We start from the raw sequence: 24,984 nt of genomic DNA on the forward strand, positions 1-24,984 counted from the left end.
TTGCAGATGAAACAGTAAATGGAACCTTTGGACTCCGAGTACATTAACCAGTGTCGCTCGTACGCCTCCCCATTTACAGCCTTTCGCACGAAAAGATGAGGTGACATACAGCGTTTCTGAGTTTTGTATTGTTTTTCGGAAGACGGAAAATTTTCTGCCCGATTCTGAAAATACAATGGCCCTTTCTCAAGGCATACACTCCGAAAGCTGTCAGTAATAATGTCCGACCACTTAGCAGGGTCACGTCAGAGAATCTCGCAACGTACCTCTTGCTGCGGGGGTGTCTGTACTTCTCTGTTGCCGCAACGAGAAGCCGTCTCATCCGTCCTCTTGAGGCACACTTTGTGGGTGGGAACATGATTATTTGAAGCCAAACTAACAGGAAGCAAGTGAGTCAATTCTTGGAGTGTTGTTTCCTGGCGCTCGTCAGTAGAAGGAGGCTCATCGGGGAGGTTTGGCACCTGTCGATCAGCAGTAGTAGAAATCGGGCGTGGCGGACAGGACACCTGCAGCTCTGTGGCAGGGGCCCAGCCGAGTAGCATAGTCGTTGCTGACTCAGGAACAGGACAGGGCTCGGTTAGCATCAGTTGCTCAGAAATATGGACGACCGAGGTTGACACCGTTTTCACAGGATCCAGATAACCAAGATGAGTCATACCTTGCTTCTTGCCAGGAAGCCGTGGTGATGGGGTTGGCAAGTCCTCCACAGAAGCACAGTCGGTACTATTGGGAGCTTGACGCGGACTCTAGGTAGAGCGATCACACTGCTCCGCGAAAGCTGCATTCAGTAGGTAATTTGTCATTTTTGGTAGCTTCTTTTCACGCTCTTCTCTTTCTAACTTTACCTTTCATTTAGACGTACCACTTTGATGCTTCCGACCGAGCATTTTCGCATGAATGGATGCTAACTGTTCACGCGGCACTTCGTCAGTCCGACGCGACCGCAGGTGTCCAATGGTGGCCGTCCCGATGACTGGTGCATGCTGCCTGGATGGTCCATGGTTGGCCGAGACTGGTGCGTCCCCCAGGAGCTCCTCAGTGGGCGGGCTTATGCAAGCTTAACCGGCGGTTCGGGGCTGAATCGCAGCCCGCAATCAACTTCCACTTATAGACGCGCCCCGCGACTGTCTGTTACTAGTGCCAAAGCAGGCGTCCACATACGCATAGAGTTCCTTGTACAAATTCCCTCCTTCTCCGTACAAAGTCACTCCTTCTCCTGTTCCGGTCTCATCTTCCTATTGGCTAGGAGCAATCGTCTGTTCTGGGAGGTTCTCGATTTTTCTTTTGCCCCGTCGACGCAGAGCGCGAGAACGAAGGGGAGAGGGCGACTACTAGCGCGGGCAAGGTTACGCGCCCTTCGTCGCCTCTGAGTCATCTTGTTCTACTTCTTTCTGGAAAGTTCGGCGGCCAGTCTGACCAACTTTTTTCGTCGAGCGCGCACGAGGGTGCACAGCCCCTAGGCAGGAATGGGCCCTGGAGACAGGCCTTTGTGTCCAGCTTTCCAACTTCCCCCTTCACTCTTCCACAACCCTAGCCCGAACAGTGAAAATTCCATGCCCCACGGCACGTGGACAAAAGCACATGTGACGTATTCTTTCCTTTCCTGTCTACACTCTGCCATCAGACTCATCATGATCTGCTATCGGACTCATCCTCCCCCGCCCAAATTACCATCACGGTAAAGAAAAGTTGAATGGGAGGCACTGTTGGGTACTGCAGCACATCCTTTTTATGAAAAGGACAGCAGCGGAACTATTTGAGAGGTGGAGGGTGGCGTGGTGGTGACGAGGGGCAAGGGAGATTTAGGTCCTCATCCCACATTACATGTTTTAGGTGTTTCCCCCTTGCCCCTCCTCTCCAGACATCACTGGACAGACGGACTGACAGCAAACCACGAAAACTCTTCCAAGCAAACGCACCTCACTTCGTAAGAAAGAGGGCGCCGCCGGGATGGTGGGGGATTACTGTTTTTGCAGCTCGACAAGCTCTCCCCAAATGATCAGGCTAAACGCATGCTGTTACATTAGGCGGGGGGCCCCGTCTGCTCGTTCTGGTTTTCTCGCTTCATACATGTCGCTCGAAGTTCCATTGCCCATGGTTCCATATACTAAGCAGGTTAGAATAAATGGGCCCCCTTCTCCTACTGTCCGAGGTGAGGCCCTGGGCTGCAGCCCCCTTAGCCCCCCCCCCCCCCCCCCTTCATGTAGCGCTGCCCGCCTCGAACAAGCGCTCTTGCCAGCAGATCCGCTGGCAGCCATAGCCACCACCAAAGCAACGCTAGGCCTAGCTGTTGCGACATTCGCTACCAGTCTTGGTGTTCGGTGCCGTGTTTTTCAATTAAACAATTAGCCGCTGTTAGCAATGGCGCTGACTCCACCATCGTAATCCTCGCCAATGGCTTTGAATGGTGGAAAGCATGACGCGTTGCATAATGCCGGTTCCCGAAAGTCAGCTTCGCCTCATTACAGCAGCTTATGCGGTGAAGCATACTAACAGTGGGATGGGGCAATTGTCACGGGACACGTCATCATAATCATCATCAGCCTATTTTATGTCCACTGCAGGCGTCTCTCCGCGATCTCCAATTACCCCTGTCCTGCGCGAGCAGATTCCAACTAGCACCCGCAAATTTCCTAATTCATCGCACCACCTAGTCTTCTGTCCTCTACTGCAATTCCCTTCTCTGTCACCTTAATGGTCCAACGGTTATCTACTCTACACATTACATGACCTGGCCAGTGCCATTTTTTTCTCTTCATGTCAATTAGAATGTCGTCTATACCCATTTGCTCTCTGATCCAAACCGCTCTCTTTCTGTCTCTTAAAGTTATGCCTAGCCTTCTTCGTTCCATTGCTCTTTGCGCAGTCCTTAACTCATTCTCAGGCTTCTTTGTCAGTCTCCAAGTCTCTGCCCCATATGTCAGCACTGGTAAAATGCACTGATTGTATACCTTCCTTTTCAATGATAACGGTAAGCTTTCAGTCAGGAGCTCACGATGCCTGCCGTATGCGATCCAGCCCATTTTTATTCTTCTGTGAATTTCCGTCTCATGGTCAGGGTTCCCTGTGATTAGTTGACCTATGTAAACGTACTCCTTCACAGACTCTAGAGGCTCACTGGCAATCCTGAATTCTTGTTCCTTTGCCTGGTTATTTATCATTATCTTTGTCTTCTGCATATTAATCATCAGCCCCACCCTTACACTCTCTCTGTTACGGTTCTCCATGATTTGTTGTAATTCGTCGGCACTGTTGCTGAACAGGACAATGTTATCTGCAAACCGAAGGTTGCCGAGATATTTGCCGTCGATCCTTAGTCCTAAGCCTTCCCAGTTTAATAGCTTGAAAATTTCTTCTAAGCATGCAGTGAATAGCATGGGAGAGATTGTGTCTCCTTGTCCAACTCCATTCTTTACAGGTATCTTCCTGCTTTTCTTGTGTAAAATTAAGGTGGCTGTGGAATCTCTGTAGATATTTTCCGAGGTATTTATGTAAGCGGTCTGTACTCCTTGATTACCTAATGCCTCTATGACTGCTGGTATCTCTACAGAATCAAATGCTTTTTTGTAATCTATGAAAGCTCAGGACACGGCATGCAATACTTAATTATACATGTGTGCACCCGCCGTCTCTTATCACAGTATGATCACCGATACGCCTAATAAGTGTACTGGCAGGCGTTTAGAGCTATTTCGGACGTGCCTGTGGCGATTTGAGCCCTTGGGGGCAGTAAAAACCAAGCACTTACTTTTTTCGGACAGCCCGATTTTTCGGACGTTTTCGCGGCTCCTAGGGAGTCCGAAATATCAGATGTTGACTGTACCACCTTTGCTATTGCCGTCCACAGCTCTGGTAACCCGGTAATCCATGAGCATTAAGAAGTTTGCGGACAGACCAAAATTTTTTTCATATCATGAAAAGAATTTCCTAGGGCGTTACGGAGAATGCTCCACAGCATTTACAATCATATTTATGCTCTAAAACAAATATTTAAAAGTTTACGTTATTAACTTAGCTAGTTAACAAACTAATCACACTGCAAAAAATACTCTCACTCGGAATGACTATGAACAATATGCAGTTAGTCTTAATCAGCTAAGACATACCACATATTTTAAAGCTTGGTTAAAGTTGCATAAAACAACCATACACAGTGTTTCAAAAACTAGAGCTACCTTAAAACAGCTACAGTATCAATAAAGTTCACTCCAGTCCAGCAACACTGCCTAAAACAAATGCCGAAGAAGGCATTGTTGTTACTGTCTACATAAAAGCATTGCCACATAAATACAGCAATTCTGAGAGATACTGTCCAAGGCTAAGGAAACGAAAATAAATGAAAATTGACTTGCCATCCTATAGATGTGCATCTTGATTTGACCTGTTGCAGTGTCAGCAACAGACATCACCATTGCACGCTCAGTTGTAGAAGCCACCTTTTCCACTGCTGTCTCAACTGGATTGGAAGGAGGTGGCAATAAGCTGTCCTTTGTGACAGATGGTACTTCTTGTAGCGGTGGCGGGGGTAGTGGTAGTGGTGGTGGTGGCAGCGGTGGTGGCAGTGGTAGTGGTGATGGTGTTTTCTTTGCCTCGGCATTGTTTGTAGAAGGACTGTGAGTGAGCCCACTGTTGACAAGCACCTACAAAAAAAATGGGGAACAGAATCAAACATATTTTTGTAGATGCACAACTTCAAAAGCAACTGTCCCTAGTCTGAATAGCATTTTTTTTTTTCAATATCCACTATGGCATGCTAGCAAATGTACAAAATAGTTATGTTATTAGATTTTCAAAAGCTGAGGAAGAAAAAATTTTTCCATGTTAAAATCATTTATCCAAACTTAGGTTAGTATTTGTCCACAAATTGATTTCAGTTTTAGGTTCTACATCAATCCTCTCCTCTACTGATGTGTACCTTATACCTGAGTAACATTGTGCATTTTCGATAGTGATTGAGCCCAACCAGGATTCAATTTCTCAACCACAATTAGTTCCTTTAGCAAAGGTGTCAACCTCGATCACGATTGAAAGTGCACCATGAGATCAGTGCATTAAACTAAGTGTGGTGAGTTACTGTTTATTAGTGAAATTAAAATATGGGCCTTAAAGTTAGGGGCGCAATGAAGTTTGCGCACATTCAGGAATACTAGAGTTACAAGTTATACAACAAGGTTACAGTGACACAACGGCTATAAGCAAACCTAAGGTAAATGTAAGCTAAAAACAACAGCTCTGCTTACTATATTTAAGGCAGAAAGCTGGGCTAGTTGGTGGTTATTCGTGTAAGGGGACGTCGCACTAGCACGTAAAAAAGGACACGGACAAGAACATGAATAAAGAAACACCGCTAGCATTCAGTGTGTCTTTTTTCGTGCTAGTATGATGTCCCCTTATACGCTTACTATATGTATTTCACTGTTAACATCCACTCAGGATATTCATGTGCAGCCAATTCCCGTCAACTGGATTTGGAAGCAGGATCATCTCCACCTGCTTGCAATAGCAGCAGACAATTGTAAATACTTAGGGTCTTTCGTTTTCGGGTAAAAACGAAATTTCTCCCTGAAGTTACACCCTTTCACAAAGGGTAAGAGTAAGTGCAGGTGTTACCAAATCAATGAATGTTGCCCATGCTGTGTGAGAAAGTGATCGAGATACATTACACCTTTAATATTATTCAGATATGAATATATTTGCTTCCTTTCTGCTTAGCATTTAAATGAAAACTGGCATATACATAATATATAGGCAGCACCTGCCAGCCGTGAGTGAAAGAAAGCTGGTCACTCATTTTTGTTGCCATGTTTACATGACTGCAACAGTGGCGCGTCACATCGCATTTTACACACTTTTCATACATGTAAACAGTGTTAATGCAAACAGTACCTGTGATGGTGAGAAGATTTCCTTGCTAAGGTACATTCAAAGGTTCAATGGGTCTAGGATGGGTACACAAATGTTCAAAATTCAAATGATAATGCATGCCAACAAGAGTTTGAAAATAAGGAAAAGAATTGCACTTCTTGAAAAGTATGCTCGTGTGTACTACTATATTTTTTTTCTTTTTTTTTTTTCCTCTGTCAAAAAAAAAGTGCAGAAACCTAAGTAAACAAAGGCTCGCCAAGCACGTCACATTTTGTTTTATTTTATAGGCGTTTGTGAATATTCTAACCTGGTTTTGGCAGGCTTAAAGTAAGAAAATAACAGTGCACCTGAATGCAAGATTTACCTGAATGTGACATGAGTCCATTTTATAAAAGAAAAATATAGCGTGTCCCGACGTTCGCGGTTAGAAAAGAAAGAGACATGCAGGATTTACCTTCATGGAAGGGAAACATTTTTTTTAAATGAACATTCATAATGAAAGCAGCATACTGTCGTTGCAATTTGCGCTTTATTGGCCACAGATACCAAGCACACAACAGTATGCTTGAGAGATCACTTTTAGAGATACAGCTATCACTTTCATGAATTTTACGTGACTGTGTGTCGAACTTGTCGAGATATGTGGCCGAGAGTATTCCTGGCACTCTGTGCTGACAGCGAGCTTTGCACAGCGCCAGAAATGCTGGCAGCCGTATACGTGGACACACCTGGTGCCAAGTCCTGAAAACTCAAGCGAAAGTGATAGTAGTCAAGCACAAAATTAACCCACAGCAATGTAAGAAAGTGTGCTCTGCCGCCGTCTCGTGATGGCAATGACGGCCCGTCTGACAGTTCCGACGATAGGCTGTTGCCAACATGGTTTTGGTTTCATACTCCACTGTAAAGCGCAGGTAATTTTCGGATCCATCTTTTCTAAAAAAAGATGTCCGTTAGACTCGCGCAAATATGGTATGCCAATGTTTTATACAAATTCCTCAACTATTCTCATTATGTTTGAGCAGAAAGTTGGTTTGGGCTAGTTGGAAAGTCATACTCAAAGAAAATCATGGTGCAAACTAGACAAGGATACAGAACCCATATGCCATATGTGTTCTATGCTTTTGTCAAGCTTATGCCAAATACTTCTTTGAATTATACACTTGAAAAGTCTTCTACACTAATTATTCACTTTGACTTTGCTTCAAACCAAAATATTAATATTCACACAAGCCTATTGTTTTTCTTTATGTTAAAAATTGTAAATCATACCTGCCAATGAGGACTTGTATAGATAAGTTCCTCACCTACCACACTGTAGCTCAGTGGCTATGGTGTTGCACTGCTGAGCACGAGGTTGAGCGTTCAACCCTGGCCATGGCAACAGCATTCTGATGGGGTCAGAATGCAAGAACGCTAATGGACCGCACTTTTGGTGTACATTAAAGAACCTCAGGTGGTAAAAGTTAATTCACAGCCCTCTACTGTGGCATCCCTCACAAACCATCCCTGAGCAAATAGTTTGAGCGCAGGTTTAAGTACAAGAAATTATTAATAAAGAAACTGTCACTCAGATACATTTGATGTGCGTGTTATGTAAATGTGTTCACGTAGTTGAATTTGCAAGCTGCGAGAGAAATGCATCATCATGTCAACACCTACATTGTAGCGATGGATAAGAATAGATTTATAAAAATCAAAAAACAGGCAGCAATATGAGTTCAAAAATAGGCTTAATGTGCAAGTCATGGGGGACATTTACAACTGTTCACACTGCTTTCTTCTGCAATCAGTAAGATCCAATTTACTTTGACTTAATTTTTTGTTTTTAGTATAGGGACCATTCCAATGACTAGCAAAAAAAAAGCCACATAAGGTTCAGCCTCACATTATAGGCAGTTTTACCGTAAGTGGCTTAGAACACATCCAGTTTGACATTTTTCTGCCTTCCACCTCTAAATAACTTTTCAGACAAGCTTCATCAACATTCCAGGACCTTGCAGAAACAAAAAGTTACATACTTGCTGTAAGAGGTCCGCATTGCTCTGGTTCAACAGGTCTTTCTTATCCAAGTCTTCACGGCAGATGTCCACGACAACTGAAGTCTAGACAGGATGAGAGGAGTAAGCCAGATTATTGGCTAGTTGTTAATAGCCATTCAAGACACAGTAAACATAAGACAATCTCTGTTTGCACAATATACCGTATTTATTAGATTATAAAGCGAGGTTTTTTTCCAAGGATACTTAGCCTTGATGTCAACCACCACCTCATATCTGAGGCTGATTGAGCTAGTAACTGTTTTAATATGGCAACTGGCAGCGCCACATTTCTGGTAATCCAGATTTTAAAGGTCAGCGTAAATGGTCAAAACTAATTTGGCATGTGAGGCAGTACCGCATTTTTGTGCGTATACCCTATATAAAAAATTAGAACATTTTTACAGGAGAGTCGGAGTATGGGTTGCGTGCGAATTTTGCCTTGAGATGTGGCTTCACAGCAGTGCAAATTTCACCTAAATTTATGGGTTCGAGGCATTGCGGCACGTACTGATGTCAAGCCACACCTCAGAAAAAAAAAATCCTCACAAACGCAGTTTCGTTATCTCCTGAACCGTACCCTCTCCCCACCTCCACTTGGTTAATGGTTCCTTTCTCCAGATTTCATGGTTGCCATTTTGCATTTTGGCTGTGCTAGTAATTCAATACTTCGAGCAATCCCAGCCAAGTCTGCATAATCTGTTGGCTACTCTACATCACTGCATATTAGTGTGCCTACTTAAGTTCTTTTAAAGGGAAGCTTTCTTTGCCTCTTCCTTTGACTTTTCCACTACTGCTGCTACTGTCACTGCCTTGCATGCCGCGTTGGGAGGTGGTTCAGAGCTTGTATATACATTGCAGGAGCATGACTGGGAGCAAAGGCGATGTGAGAAGCTCATCGGGACTTTTCTATTGCATAGACACAATGCCCTCTGAAGCTCCCTAAGTGCCATCACAATACCCTCTTGACTACAGTAATTATCCATGACCCCCGCAAAAGCATTGCAGAAGGTGCAGCAATCACCTTCGTACTAAAATGCAATAGTCAAGAAGGGAGGTAGGGAGAGGAGAAAGAGAATGGGTAGAACTGAAACAGCCAGGAAACGAGTGAATAACAGCCTTACCATGGTTCGCATGCAGCTCGCATAAATGGGGGAGGGCAGGACAGGGAAATGTTGACGCAAGAAGGGAAGAAAATGCTGCTAGACACGACAGCGGTTGCAGACAAACGCAATAAAATTAAGTTCAAGGTACGGAACAGTACATTTCTACTATTTCTGAAAAATAAACACTGTGCAAATTTGTCTAGCGGACAACTGATGCACGGCGTGCAGACGTAAAGTCTCATTAAAACACCACAGCGTCTAGGCAACACCACAGAAGCGGCGGCACATCAAATCAGCATTTCTGTGCTTGCCGCAGTAGCTTTGCAGCTATGGTATTGTTCATGGTGGCGGATTTGATCCCAAACACAGCAGCCACACTTTGACATGGGTGAAATACAAAAAGACTCATGTATATATGTTTAAGAGCCTGTTAAACTGCAGGGGATCAAAACTAATCCCGTGTCCACCACTACAGTGCGCCTGATAATCCAATTGTGGTTTAACACAAGTTTAACACTTTGGAAATGATGCAATGTGCCATGTGAGGAAATTACAATGTTAACCTTCTCAGAGGTTATGGACAATGGCACAAAATAATGCCTCAAGCAAACACATCTTGGTGTGTGTTCTGTGTACTGCACAGACAAATAGCAGTGGTGCACCCAAGGTAACTAACGTTCAACATCAACTCAACAATCACGTATAGCACTAAACGCTGAATAAATTAAACATGTGCCATCAACATCATCGCTAATTATCATAAATTGCAAACAGCTTGGAAAGCTTCCCTTACGTCAATTTCCACAGTACGTGGGATCCACATAATTTTTTTTCTTGCGTCTCCCAAGTGCACCTTCGCCTTATATTTGCGACCATATTATAATAGAATAAATAAGGTAATTCAAGTAACGTGCAGCAACAGGAAAGCAATGTCTCGTTTTAAGACCATAATACTTTTTCATTTTGTCTCATACTTCCCAAGCAACAAATGACCCCTTTGCCTCTTGACACAAGATGCTGATGTCAAACTACCAAAAACTCCATGAAAACTAAACGAGTGCAGCTGTCATTCATACGTTCACCCTACAAAGTTTATGGTTAAGTTGAAGAATTAAAAGGGACATTCCCAAATTACTTTTCCAAAGCTAGTATATACAGTGTGGGGCGAATCTAAAAGGGAAAAGCCAACAGCTAAGAACGCCCAATACAACTGTAACACTACTACAACATTTATTTTCCTAAATGCTTGTAAAGTGTGTTAGGCAGGTAATTACAGTACAGCCTCGTTGATACGATTCATTTTGTAAAATTTCCCGGCGCCAACATTCCCGATCGAGAACACAAAAATGACCCAATACAGTTACGCTTCCTTTTACTGGTTAATACATTTGTATTATACGTTTTCCAGCCGCTAGTTCCAATATGAACAAAGAAATGCCCGCACGCACTCAGTAGCTTTTCCTGTACCAGCAAATCTCCTCGGGGGTGGTGACACGTCACATTCACAACTATCGCTGCGAACCCTTACTGCGATGAGCATCTTCACCTATCTCTTTCACAGTGCATGTGGCGCAGTGCAGTTGGAAGTATAGTGCACGCTTTTAATAGGCAATAAGCCAAATGCGTCACTGTTCCCTTTTGCAGGCGGTGCGAAGTGGGTGTCAGATTTCGCACTGGCATCATTTTACTCTGGCGACGCCCATCAGCTCGATTTCATTTTGGCTTCCCATCACTGCCTTAAAACACTACGCAATAGTAAAATGACAAAGTGTGCCTCGGTCTGTTTGGGCCCCATTTGTCATGTCGCAACAATTCTCGCTGAGTGGGCATGTCAAAACTTTCCGCCAAAATGCCTCACCCAAGGAAGCTGCTGACCCAGGCCAAATTTGAGAAGCTTAAACATAAGCTTGCCGAAGCTGCAAAACCAACAATGTGCATTTCGAGCCGCTCAGGCTCCACCAGCGTGGCACATGTCAATGTCTAGTGCTGCTACGATTCATGCAACACTTTGCCTTACGTAGATGTCAACTACAGTCGAGTCTGCCAAATTTTTTAATGACTTTAGATCATAAGGTTTCCTGTTTAGTGCTTTTTTTTCCCCCTTTTTTTTCTTCAGCATATGAATGAGGTTCTATAGTATGCATAAAAAAATTGTCATCAGGTGTTCATTCCACACCTCAATTGTAATCAATCATGCAGCCAGCAGTAGCTGGGTGTTCTAAGTGGACTATTGTGTGCAAGTGCACATACTTAGTCTCCTGGAGAATGAAACAGGGCTGCACAGGTGGATCACTCCTGAAATAAAAGCAAGCTAATATGCTCAGGCACCTGCTGCTCACCTGCTGGTGCAGACTTTTGGACAGCGACTCCAATGCTTCCTTCTTTGATAGGTTGGTTGACAGGCTCATCTGGCCGGAATGCACTCGGCTCATGTGTGCATTCAGGCTGCCCAGCCGCCGAAAAGTGCATGCACACTCTTGACACCTGCATGCCCCCCAATCACCAAATCTGTGCAATCACTTTACATTGAAGTCTCAAATAAATACCATAGAGAAGAAGAGGGGAAGAGAGACAATAAAAGCATTCAATACATCAATAATTTTAATTTCTGAAAATGCTGCAACATGTCAAGAAAAAGCAGTAAGATTGTTCCTTTACATTTACAAAGCGTAAAAAATTTCTCTGCTAAATTTGAAGCAGCAGGCAACACAGGAAATCTAATTTCTATGGTGTTGGCTGAAATCAGTCAATCAAAGCAAGGGCAGGATAGTGAACTACTACGGTGGTCACATGTATGCCATAAGAGATTCACTTGCAGTGGACATGCAGATAAGGCATTATCTCAAATTTCTGTAAAATTATAGGATGACTGTTTTGTTTCTATGCTTTCTATGTACAATTTCAGAAATAAATAGGCAGACCCCACAGAGGCAACACAAAAGCATGGAGCATATTTGCAATGACAGTCAAAATAAATTTTAAAAATTTTCCATAGGAAGCAAGTATTGTAAAGGAAAGATGATGTGGGTACGCTCGACTGTTTCATGCCTCCTAATGTGGTTTTCCCCACATGGTTCTCACATCTCCTGTAATTCAGCTTCCCCGCATAGTTATGCAACATCTGCAGTCGGTGTAGTTGCAGTATAGTATGACAGATGGTGCAAGTGATGCGCGACTGATGCCACCTAAGAGCAGGGTTACTTGGGGACAAAAGGGAGTAACACCTTCCTTTTGGCTTGGGATCAGCGGCATGCACAGGTGTTTTGCACGCGCAATGGCAAGCTTCGCAGAACTTTCCTGTGATGGGCTTCAGAGCGGGGCATCGGGATGGATGAACACGATCATTCGAATGCATCACCATTCGTGTGACTGTACACACTAACAATTAGGCATTAGTGTCCGGATTGGGGAAAATATATTCGCTTGATATCCTGTCGTGGTGAGTTGGGCTTTCTCAATTCGTTAGCGTCCATTAGCATGTTCTATTGTTTGTGATTCAGCTAACTGGTACTGGCATATAGAAGGTGCAATAAATGTTCTTTTGTTTGTTTCCACTACTCTGTTGTCGTTCCTTCGTCCCAAGAGCGCGTTTGAGACCCCACAATGGCTGCCGAGCGTGGAGATCTTGTGGCATCGGACAATAGTTTTGACAGTTTTGCTCTGTTCGAGACAACCTTTGTTTGAACTGAAGCATAGGCCTATTAATGATTTTGATCGCTAGCGTTGGAGCGGTGCTTGCCTGAGAGTTAGGCGATGGTTTCTGCGGTGTGTTTGAACTTATCGACACGCTAAGCCTTTTCCAAAGTTCTTGGAAGATATCTGTCGGTACGAGAGCCACATGGTCTGCATCCTGGGAGAGCGAGGCCTAGCGCCTGTGGAGCATTGGCAAGTCTGAAGTGAGTGAGTACAATAGCCTTGTGGGTGGTCCAAGTTTCTTACGTAAATAGCTTCTTCAATCCCTTTGACTATGGGAGTCGCGGCTCTCGGAGCCAGGTGGCCATGCGTCCATGGGTGCCACTACGGGCTCTCAGGTATAGGCACTGGGTGCAGGCTGAGTTTACACTGGTGACACTTTCATGCGGCAGCACCACTAATATAATGGCATATGACGGCTGTCTGGCACAGCAGGCGCAGCTGACAGCTATGTTGGTTGAGTATGTTCCATTATTACTTCTGTATTGCGCTGCCGAAATACTATGTAGAACCAAATCCGAAGAAATATGTTGCGTTTTTGGGTGCACGAACAGCTATTCAAACGAGTCTGAAGCTGGTGAGGCTATTCAATTTACTGGTTTTCGTCACGGCTTAACCAGATGGATCATCGGAATTAGCTTGAATATGCACGGTATTTACGCAACAGTATGTACATTTGCAACATTGCATTGCTTTTGTCTAGTTGTTCCAACATAAATAAAGGAGACGTTCATTCAATAGAAGCTTCGTCTTCCATGTAAATTGTGTCTTCACCTCCATAGGTGTGATGGCACTGGGGCTTGGACACCGAAATTGAACACGTGAATTTTTAGTAGTGATTTTGCCATCCTCTCAGTGGCTCGGTCTTTTTATTTTAGTATTTTAGGTCATATCTTTCTTCCTTGAATTTCCCAGCTCCGGTGGCGTCTGGTACACTGTGTGCTCTGCATCGACGGTGAACTCCAATGCACCGGTATGTTCACCCTCACCGTTATTGCCGGCTTTACACATGCACTGGCTGCCGCCGCCGGTTCTCATTACTCAAAGCTGTGTGAAATAGACAAAGGATGAAGATTGGGCTAGTTTCTAAGACATTAGAATCAGAGAAGCAATGAAAAAAAAAACATACAGAACCAAAACATAACATATGTGCAATCGGCAAAGCATCGGAAAAAAAAAAAAAAACGAGACATACGTTTACCTTTATCCGTGGCAATGTTAGCGTGCACAAAAAAAAAAACAACATCTGCAATATAACTTGGGAGTCCTACATCATAGCTTGCCGTGGCTAGCTTTGTTTGCGCGGTTCATTTGGGTGGTAATTTGCACTCGTTTCCTGCTTCATATTGACACATATACTTTATCCTTAACGGGTGGCCACATTTCCCCGGCTAAATATGTTACCGCTCAGTGCAGGACACGCCTGCATGTATCAAAACTTCCTCGAATGTTATCGATGGTCCTATCCACTGCGTGTTGTCACCAAACCTTGTGTAATCTGATTGCATGTATGCACGACACGAATAGTGTAGTACTTTGAATTAATGTTTAATGGCCCAAGGGCCAGGTATGGCCAAAGAGCACCATGCTAGTGTTAATGAGTTTGCAGTGGACTGATGGGTTCTGTGAAGTTATGTGACTTGGCTGTAAAGGGGCCTAAAAGAGTTGATGTAAATTGCATAAAATCTACGTGTAATAAAATTATGGCAATAACTAAAGGCAAGTACTATAACATTAAAACGCACTGCGAAAGAATGATGCAATATACAAAATATGATATGCTAAAATTGGCTAGAGCACAAACGCCTCACCAGAACCCTTGAAACACAAGGGCCTAGAGGCATGTGCTATACAAAGAAAACTACCATAGCGGCATCTTCTGGAAAGAGGATGCGCTACGAATTTAATGGGCTTATAACATGTAAAACAACATCATTCAAGAAAGCGAGGACTGCTTTGGTCTTAAAAAGCAGTTCCCCAAGAAACATAGCCGGATGTAGAGGGACACAATAGTGGTATGCAAAAGGAAAATGTTTCCTCCCGTCTCTTTCAGCTTCCCGACGCTCCAGGAAGACGTGGAGGACGGTCAGCCTTTCACCACATCTACCACAGGTTGGACGCTCGTTACCAGTCAAGAGAGAGTTATCTGTGCCAAATGTGTGTCCTATTCTTAGTCTAGTCAATAGGACATCTGTTCTTCGTGTTTTCTCAGTTAGGTGCCAGAAACCTAACTTTGGCTTAATTGCGTGAAACTTATTACTCGTTTCAGCGTCCCACAAGCGTTGCAAGTGGCTTCGCAGTTTGTTTCGTAGGAAAGGCTTCATGTCTGTGGCAGAGTGAGGAGCAGAACGAATACCCTGCAATACTGTTGATTTGGCGATCTCATTGGCAAGCACATTACCTTCGATTCCTCTATGGCCAAGAACCCAGCATATTACTACATGTCTATGCGATAAATAGATGTTGCATAAGAGTGAGTAAAGTTCATTGAAAATAGGATTTGTGAGCTTTTGTAAAGAAATAAGCACTTTTACAAGACTTAATGAGTCTGTGAATATGATTGCTCTGTCAAGTTTTAATTTCTTCATATGTTTTACCGCAGACAGTATTGCATAGGCTTCTGCAGTGAAGATACTTGTTAGGGGGTTCAACACGTCAGATTCAGAAAAAGAGGGACCAACAGCAGCGCAAGATATGCTAACATGTGATTTTGACGCATCTGTGTAGAATTCGCAGCAGTACTACTTCAATTGAAGTTCTCAGAAATGTATAGCGATTTCAAGGTCAGGAACGTGCTTTGTGACCTCTACGAAGGATACATCACAGTCTATCACCTGCCACTGCCAGGGCAGTAAGAGATTAGCTGGAGCCATTAGGCGATGTTCAAGAAATGGGACATCCATTTCGTTGCTTTCTTTTACACGGAGTGAGAAAGGTAATCTCATAGAGGGTCTATTACAAAAAAGTGTTTCACACGTCAAGTTGTTAACGGTTGTGAAACACAGATGTTCCTTATTTGAGCACACTTTCAGAAAATAGGTAAAGCTGGTGTATGTTCTCTGAAAATACAATGGAGTGACAACTCATCTGACTCTACGTATAGACTTTCGACAGAGCTTGTTCTAAATGCGCCACTGGCCAGGCGGATACCCAGATGGTGGACAGGGTCTAACATCTTTAGCGCGCTCGGGGCGGCACAGTGATCAACCATGGCACCGAAGTCCAGTCCTGATCGAACTAGGCTCGTGTAAAGATTCAATAAACACTTGCTGTCACTACCCTAATGTTATATGGGATAAGATTTAAAGTAAGACCATTGTTTTTAGACATTTCGCTTTTAGACATCTTATGTGCAGAATGAAAGTAAGCCTGCAGTCAAGTATAGCATCTAGAAATTTGTGCTCTTTGTTGACAGATATTTGTTGTTCGCACAGTTCTACAAAAGGATCTGGAACCTGGCCTCTCTTTCTTGTTAAGAGAACACAAGAAAATTTTGGGGGGTTGATTTTAAATACATTTTGGTCTGCTCACTTCAACACCTTGTTTAAGCCCTGCTGTACCCATCTCTCACACAGTGTAAGGTTTGTTAGATACGGGACCGTTTTGTTAGCCTACTTCGAGTTCCCCAGACCACATCGAATTGCACCACAGCTAATTAAGGAGCGCAGAAGCACGGATACCACATTCCTGAGGCACGGCACGTGCAAACAAGTTGGCGGACCCCACTTCGTGTGCAGCCGGTGGAGCTATTCACTGCTTGGCTCTTCCCGAAAGTGAAGCGAGAGCCTGGCACTGTGGCGGGTAAAGTGGGTCCCAAAGCAAGACGGCTGTAATGCGCCGTGAAAACCTGGCGTCGTCGCCCCCATCCATGTATTGTGACGGCGCATTGCAAGTCAGCAAGGCAAGACCGCAGGAAGAAGAAAGCCCTCGGACAAACACACGAGCACGACTCTCTTCGCCGGGTGTGACTCCATCGCACGGGCGCCTACCATTGGCCGAAAATGACGACACTCGAGCGGGCTCGTCGATTGGCCGAAAATGGCGTCACCTGAGCGGGCTCTCCCATTGGCCGAACGTGACGTGTCTTCGAGACACCGAAGGGCTTAAAAGACGCAGACTGGGAGCAGCAAGAGAGCATTCCTAGAGCATTCCTTGTTTCATCTCTTTCGAACTTCTTGCGACTGGCCGCAGCATCCAAGTTGCTGCCGGCCCGTAATGACTCTATGACTGTTAATTGACTCTCACTGTAAATAATGTAAATAAACCACCTTCCAAGTTTTAATCCCGAAGTCCTCCTCAACTCCTACAGGTTGCAGGATTTGAAACCTATTTGTATGTCGTCTACGCAGACAGAATAAAAAATAGCTGTTGGTAATGATGTACAAAGCATGTTCATCTTAATGACAAAGACGGTACAACTGAGTGTGCCACCCTGGGGTACCCCAGTTTCCTGAATGAATGTATGCGACAGTGCATTACCTATTTTCACCCGAAATGTACGGTTGTGTAGGTAGCTTTTGATAATGTTTAACATATTGCCGCTGATGCCCAGCGCCAACAGGTTCTGCCTGGAGGTCGATGGTCCCATCTTCGAGGGTGGCGGAACAGCAGAAGCTATAGCCGCCGGGAAGCCGGATGGCGTCACAACGTGCTCACTGCGTGCAGGCTGAACAGCCGCCAGAAACCATTGTGCCGCTGCCCCCTGACGCGTCACATCGGCAAAAGTGTTCTTGGGCAGCTGGGATACCCGCCTGCGTTCCTCCTTGAAACTTATGTTTTCCTTTACTTGAATTGTTACAATTTCCTTTTCTTTTTTCTAGGATGGGCACGACCGTGAGTATGCGGTGTGCGCCCCATCACAGTTTACACAGTGGAGAGAGTTCTCGCAAGCTTCAGAGGTGTGTTCATGGGCACTGCATTTCGCACAAATTTGGCGCCCTCCGCAGCTCTGTGAACTGTGGCCGAAACGCTGGCATTTGAAACATCGGAGGGGATTTGGCACGTATGGCCTAACATGGAGCTTGGTGTACCCAGCCTCGATTGACTCGAGCAGGACACTTGAACCGAAGGTGATTATCAGGTGCTTGGTTTGGATTTCTTTGCGATCCCGCCTCATCTTAACTCTTTTTACATTGATAACAGTCTGTTCACTGAAGCCCTCCAAGAGTTCAGCCTCAGTGAACTCCAGCAAGTCATCGCCCGAGACAACGCCACAGGTGGTGTTCATAGTGCGGTGCAAGGTTACTACTACTTGGGTCTCCCCAAATGTGACTAGATTGGGCAGTTTTTTGTACTGTTTCTGGTCGCGGAGCTCCAAGAGGAGATCACCACTTGCCATCCTCAATGCCTCATAACCTGTACCAAAAACTTCCGTAAGAGACCTCGAAACAAGGAATGGTTAAATTGTTCGCACTGGTTTATCTGGTTTCTGAGAATTAATGACATGGAAACGGGGGAAAGATTTTTTTCGCCTACCAAAAAATTGGAATACTTCATCGGTACACCCTCTTTACTGAGGGCCATCAGCGAGTGGGGGAAAAGAACTAGCCATAAGGATATGTTGAGATTTCGGCAGCAACGCCAGCCACCCACCATGGAGTCCTACAAGGGAACGCTGCAGGAGCCATGAAAGAGGTCCTGCAAACGCCAGCAGTATGTTACCACAATAACCGAATATGACATAACCTAGGTAGGCTGGCACAGGGTTCACCCTCGCCTAGAACATAGGAAGTGATGCAGAAGAGAGGAGAAGACAGAAAAGGTTAAAAGTGAGGGAGAAAGACGAAGATTGGAGAGGAGGATAGGAAAAGGCAACTACTAATTTCCCCCGGATGGGTCAGTCTGGGGGTGCCGTCTATGTGAAGCCGAGGCCAAAGACGTTTGTTGTATCCGCCGAGGGGCCTTAAAGGTCCAAACACTCGGCATCGGCTTAACCCCCAGGATACCCTTTTCCCCGGACACGGCTAAGCCACGTACGGTTAAATGTGGGAGGGGCCAAACCTCGTGTGCTCGGGTACATGGTGTCGCAACACACCAAACGCCTGCTGACGCAGACGCCCCTGCGGGGATTGCGTAGTACTTTGTGGAACACACGCGGGCACCAGCAATTACTTGGAAACTTCAATGACTCATGTATAAAAGCTGACGCGCTTGACCCGCTAATCAGATTTTGACGATCGCAAACTGTGTTTGCCACTATCGTTGTGCTTTGAGTGTAACTTGTTTTTGTGGGCACAGGTTTGCCCAATAAAAACTTAGTTTTGTCATTCACAGTTTTGCTACTGTGTTCTTTACCATCATTACTACGTGACAAGGAAGGAAGGAAAAGGTGGAGAAGGAAAGGCAGGGAGGTTAACCAGTTTAGCTTAACCGGTTTGCTACCCTACACATGGGAGCATGATGGGGAGGAGAGAGAGAGAGCACATAACACAGCACACACATCGTCAGTTACAGTCCGTCACTCTTGCACGGTACATGACATCACTGTCACAGCCGCTTGTCCAAGCCCATCTCTTTTAAAAACCGAAGTAGTCCCTTTGTCGACTTCAGCTGCGATGTCTTCTGTCGGCGATATGTGAAAATAGTTGCAACTGACAATGGTCTATTGTCAAGGTGCGCTAGAATGGACACCAGGGACTGTCTCTGAACATTATATTCAGGACAGTGGCACAGAATGTGTTCTAGCATCTTCTCGCAAAGACAGGGATTGCAGAGAGCGGTGCCGGCCATTCCAATGCAACGCGAGTAAGATTTCGTGAAGGCCACCCCTAGCCATAAGCGATAAAGCAGAGTGGCCTCTCTTCGGCGGAGTCCAGTTGGCATACAGAGATGCATGAAAGAGGGCAGGTCGTATTGACGATTGCTCCGGTTGGTCTGGCTGCTTGGTGTGCACCATAGAGAGAGCGTGATCTCCTGTGTAAGCACTCGAAGTCTGCTGGCTGCGTCGGACCGTGAAAGTGGTATGGCCTCTTTCTGTGCGTCTTCAAGAGCTGCCCATGCGGCATTATCGGCGTCTACGTTTCCTATGACGCCAGAGTGACTAGGCAGCCACTGAAACGTCACGTGTGTGGGAGATATGGGGTTCTCCTCCGTACTCTTGGGACAAAGGAACGACAACACAGTAGTGCAAACAATCACAAGGGCATTTATTGCACCTTTCATAGATCAATGCCAGCTAGCAGAGTTGCTATCCACAAAACATGGCGATGGGCGCGCGACAAATCTACAAGTCTGACTCACCGAGCGACTGGATAGCGAGCGAATATGTTCGCCCCATGCTGGATCCCAACACCTGATCGTTCGCGTGTACAGTCACGCGAATGGTGGCACGTTCGAAGGCGGCCACGCGAGACAGTCTCGCAGAAGCATCGGACGGCGCCCGCGCGGACGTCCGCGCCCGCCGACGATCTCGAACCAAAGAGACCAAGCGCCTTCCTCTCGGCGCCCAAGTAACCTCGCCTGTCGGCGGCGTTAGCAGCGCAACACTCGCGCCATCTCTCGCACTGCGCTTCAACCACTCCGACCGCCGCGGGCGCCAGGCCACGCGGCGGGCGAAGCCGCCCTGTAGGAATGAGCTATGCGGGAAAACTAGATCTCAGGGGAGGCGTGAGAGTCACGCATCCCCACACGTGGTGTCCATTCTCCTGTGATGTATGGAGTAGGCATCTAATATCAAATACGAGCTGTTCAAATGGCCCGCGACGCAGAGCTGATAGCACAGATTGTAGGGCTGCCTTTGAGTCGCTGAAGATTGACCATTGTCGAGGTGGTACCCGATTGACGAAACAAAGTGCAGCGCAAAGAGCAGCTAGTTCTGCAGATGTCGATATTGTTGGGTGGTCAGTCCTAAAGCTTATGGTAATAGCTCTTGCTGGTACAACCACAGAGCCGGACTGGATGTTTGTGGAACTATCACTATAAATATATACACTGTCTGCGTACCCCTCGTGCAGAAGAAGCAGAGACAGCTGTTTCAGCATAGGCGACGACAGCTCAGAATTTTTCCCGATTCCTGGTACACTGAGATGGACTGTGGGGCTGATAAGACACCAAGGAGGTATCGATGGTTTAGACGCAGCAGTGAAGCCCGAGGGAAGTTTGTCATTGTACTTGACGATAGTTTTGGAGAATGATGCTTGGTGCCTGTCTGAAGGTAGTGTTGCAAGGTGGTGATAGGGGGCACGTGCAAAATGTCTGATGTGCGTTCTCAGGGCTTCCACCGTAATGTGAGCTTGCATTGGATGGTCCTGAGCCATCACAATAGTTGCCTCTGTTGACGTGCATCTGTGCAAACCAAGGCACACTCTGAGTGCGTGAGCTTGCAGATAGGTAACTTGCAATCCACAGAAAGACTCGACGACCTAGGCCAACTGTCGCAAGAGCGTCGAGAATGACCTCATGCAATACGTTATCGTATGCCCCTTTTACATCTCAGAATAAAGATTGTTACGGCACAACCAGGAGTGGCCCCCAGTCAGAAGACGACGATTTGATGCATAGAGGTGGAATCGGTCTCGACAGCCATCTTGTTTGTGCATCATTGTCTCTCTTGTAAATATTGTAGATACATCTTTATATGCGACTTCTGCAGCGTAACAAATTGGTGAGAGGAGCTGGGTACCCATGAGAAACAACAACGGAGCTCTGCAGTGGTTGTCACCTTGAAGTGGACAATGTGACGGACAAAACAGGACCCGACATGGCACGGCCCACATCAATGCCTACAACCCGGACAGTTGTGCTGGCTCAGCTGCGAAATCCAGGAACGTTCTGCCGCACTGACCACATCGACGTGGAAGACTGGATTGCCACGTATGAGCGCCCGCAACAAATGGGATCTGACAATTATTTTGGCTGACTTGGTCTTCTACCTACAAGGCACGGCGAAGGTATGGTATGAAAACTACGAGGATGAGCTTAACAACTGGGACCTGTGCAAACAGAAGCTGAGGGACTTGTTCGGCTGTCCCGCTGGGCAAAAGAGCACTGCTAAGAAAGAACTAGCCACCAGCGCCCAGATATCCACAGAACAATACATCTCTTACATCCAGGACATGCTGGCTCTGTACTGTAAGGCCAACAGCAATATGGCTGAGTCAGACAAGGTTGGGCATGTACTGAAGGGAATTGCTGACGATGTTCTCAACCCGCTTAAGTGCACAAATTGTGAAACAGTAAAGGACATCATAAAAGAGTCTCAACGCTTTAAGCAGGCGAAGAGCCACCACATTGCAATGCCATTTGTATGTCTGCTGAGCACAGCTTCAACATTTTCCTGTGACAATAGGCTAGGAGTGCAGCAACCATCATCATCAGATGACCTGACGTGGATAGTGCAGCGAGAACTTGAAGCCATGGCTCTTGCAAGCTCTTTTTTCCTGCCCCAGTGAGCTGAACAACTTGCCTATAGCACCATTTGTGCAGGCAGTAGTCCGTGAAGAACTCGCAAATCTTGGAGTTCATTCTGTATGTGCCGTTGCAGCTTCACAGCTGTTGCATGCTCGAGGTCCATCGACTGGTCTGCGGTATCCTGCATGGTACCGAAATCCAGCCGAGTGGCAAACCACAGGCGATCAGCCAATCTGTTTTGCCTGCCAGTATCGGTCATGTTTCTTGCCATTGTAACAACCGTACTGTTTCCTCCCCTCTGCGACCGCCATTCACCAGTTATTCGCCCTGAACAGAGCGTTGTTACCAGCCTCCACTGGCACTGCAATTGCCAAACAATGACACTAGTGCTCCTTGGAACAGTTCCTTGTCGTCATTCCGACGTCGCCACTCCCGTTCGCCACCAGCTCGTCGACCATTCTCCCTATTGCTGCAGGCTCATTGCCCACCATACCCGAAGCAACCCCGACGGCCATCTCTGGAAAACTAAGTGATGCAGCTCCCGGAAGCGATGCCGCATTGATGACTCGACCGCAAAACCCTCTAATCACTTTGCTGACCAAAGAGAACTTGATGGACATTTAGTCGATGGCATCAGTGTCCCAGCACTCATAGACACTGGCGCGCCACATATCTGTAATGAATGCTCAATTGCGCCGATGCCTAAACAAAGTTCTGACACCCGCTGCATCACTTATCCTCCGCGTTGCCGACGGAGGAACGCCTACTGTGCTTGGTATGTGCACTGCTCGCATTAACATTGCAGGGCGCCTAACAACTGTTTTGTTTGCCGTTTTGGAACAATGCCCTTACTATGTTATACTCGGTTTAGACTTTTTTCGTCCCATTCAGCCCTCTTTGATTCCATGTCTAGTGTCATTCAGCTTGAACTGCCCCACGGCTGCTATACTCCACCAGTCACACAACCACAGTTGTGCTCTCCCAAAGACATCCACCTGTAACCTCAAGCCACTACGTACGTCACTTTACCGTTGTTCCCATCTGTTCCTGATAGCGTCTATGTATTGTGAAACCTCGTTAAACCGTAGTTGGCCGGAGCTCAGAAAAAGTATGTACTAAATGGTAGTACTGCTTAACCAAAATTGCATGAGATTGCCCACTTATCTGTCGAAAATGGAATTCAGGGAGACTGCAATGAAACGGCAAAATCATGCAGTGTTTATTCACTTCGCACGACAAAAGTCTGTTATTTTCGTTTGATGCCGCAACAACCTAGCAGCGACGACAGCGGCCTTAAACTTCCTGAAGCTGCGAGCCAGCTTTTCAACCAGCCCCCTTTTCTCTGAAAACATTCGCATGGTAGATTCCTCGTTGGTGTTGCATATTCTCCTTGCATGGAGTGCAGCAGCGTTGCAGAAGTTGCAGGGCGCCTTTTATATTGCAGGGTGCTGGGGCCATATGCTGAAACATTCGCCTTCCGTGATAGTTTCGCCACCGCGATAGTCACATTCAATAAATCAAGCGACTGCTTACCCGTGACGTCAGCGTGCACTATTACCACGCGCTCTCGAACGCTTCACATCGCATGAGAGAGCGCACTGTGCGAGCGCAGAGTGGCTCGAGTGTGTTGTTTTCGAGTGTAGTGGCCACAGTACGGGTTCCACGCAGTGACTACGGTTGGTTACGACTGATTTAGATAAAATAAATTGAAAAAGTAAGTGTGAAATGGTTTATTTTAAATGAATCAACAAATATCGCCGCGAAACAATGCGAGTAAGATGCCACCAAAAGGACTACTACAAACTACCACCACTCATACATCTACTACACTCCCCCATCAACCAAACGCCAAAAGACGTGTTCGTTTATTCAATACATGTCGAGAGCACCCATCGACACCATGACGTTAAAATGATGTAGACCGCAACTATTAGATGGTGCTGTTTATTTTTCGGTTTTGCTATAACAGTCAATCATTGCGTGCCATGGGCAGAGGCGTGGCCAAAGCGATAGTTTCGCGGAAGGTGAACGTTTCAGAATACGCGCCCTGTTCTCATAGCGACGATTGCATTCATGAGGCTGATGTAATGCACAGCTTCTGCAACTGTCGGGCCAGAACCACCCGTGCTGTCGCTTTTCGTGCCGTCCTCATCACTGTCGTTAGGCGACACTTTGACAACAGAGGTTACGATGGCGAAAAGTCGAACCTCGCAGCTGACATCTTTTCACTGTCGCAGCAGCGCTGCCGAGCAACTTCTTCACATTCCAAATGCCACACACTGTAGTCAATGGTAGATCCCTGTCGCATGCCAGCGCCGGTTTCTTCGTGCCACATTCAATAGTAGAATGATGTCCAATTTTTCTTCTATGCTGAGCACTCGGTGTTTTTATCCGAGCTTTGGCATGACGCAAGTCCCTGCTTGCACGATGCCGAAATGATGTTAATGATGATGTGGCTTCACACGCAAATGCAGAGGGCGCTTGGAGGCCGTTGTTCCGATCTCTGAGGCTTGTTGTTCTGACACTCGATATGGACGACACCACGCCTCTATTGCACAACAAAAAGTGGAAACACTACGTGTTCACCAATACGTATGCAATAAGCTCGTACGGTTTATGTGGATACAGAACGCATTATGTTTAATGGCTGCTGAGTCGGAGATTTGACTTTACTACTTTAAAACGAAAGTACCGTTTAAGCGGGTACGGTTTGATGAGGTTTTACTGTGCTAAGTCCCACCACTGACACACTGCTTTGAAGAAAGTTGGCCATTCCCCATACAGTGCTCATTGTTACAGGCAATCAAGCTTTGCTCTCTCTCCTTAATTTTAACTGCTCGAATCAAATTATTACCAGAGGCATGTCTTTGGCCGACATCTCGCCTGTGAGGCTTTTGACGCCGAAATTCCGTCGCCCTCTACAGGAACCTACGATT

General features: G+C 46.0%; 1 protein-coding gene across 1 annotated transcript in view; it reads right to left on the reverse strand.

Annotated features, from left to right (window-relative positions):
• The window catches only part of LOC126545794 (uncharacterized), a 155,956-nt gene that overhangs the window by 85,261 nt on the left and 45,711 nt on the right, over positions 1-24,984 (reverse strand). The window contains exons 9-11 of the mRNA XM_050193791.3: positions 11,347-11,491; positions 7,884-7,967; positions 4,353-4,640 (exon numbers count right to left, since the gene is read on the reverse strand). Of these exons, the coding sequence (XP_050049748.1) occupies positions 4,353-4,640; positions 7,884-7,967; positions 11,347-11,491 (517 nt within the window). The remainder of the gene's footprint in view (positions 1-4,352; positions 4,641-7,883; positions 7,968-11,346; positions 11,492-24,984) is intronic.

Source organism: Dermacentor andersoni, chromosome 1 (genome assembly GCF_023375885.2).
Source record: "Dermacentor andersoni chromosome 1, qqDerAnde1_hic_scaffold, whole genome shotgun sequence".
NCBI lineage: Eukaryota > Metazoa > Arthropoda > Arachnida > Ixodida > Ixodidae > Dermacentor > Dermacentor andersoni.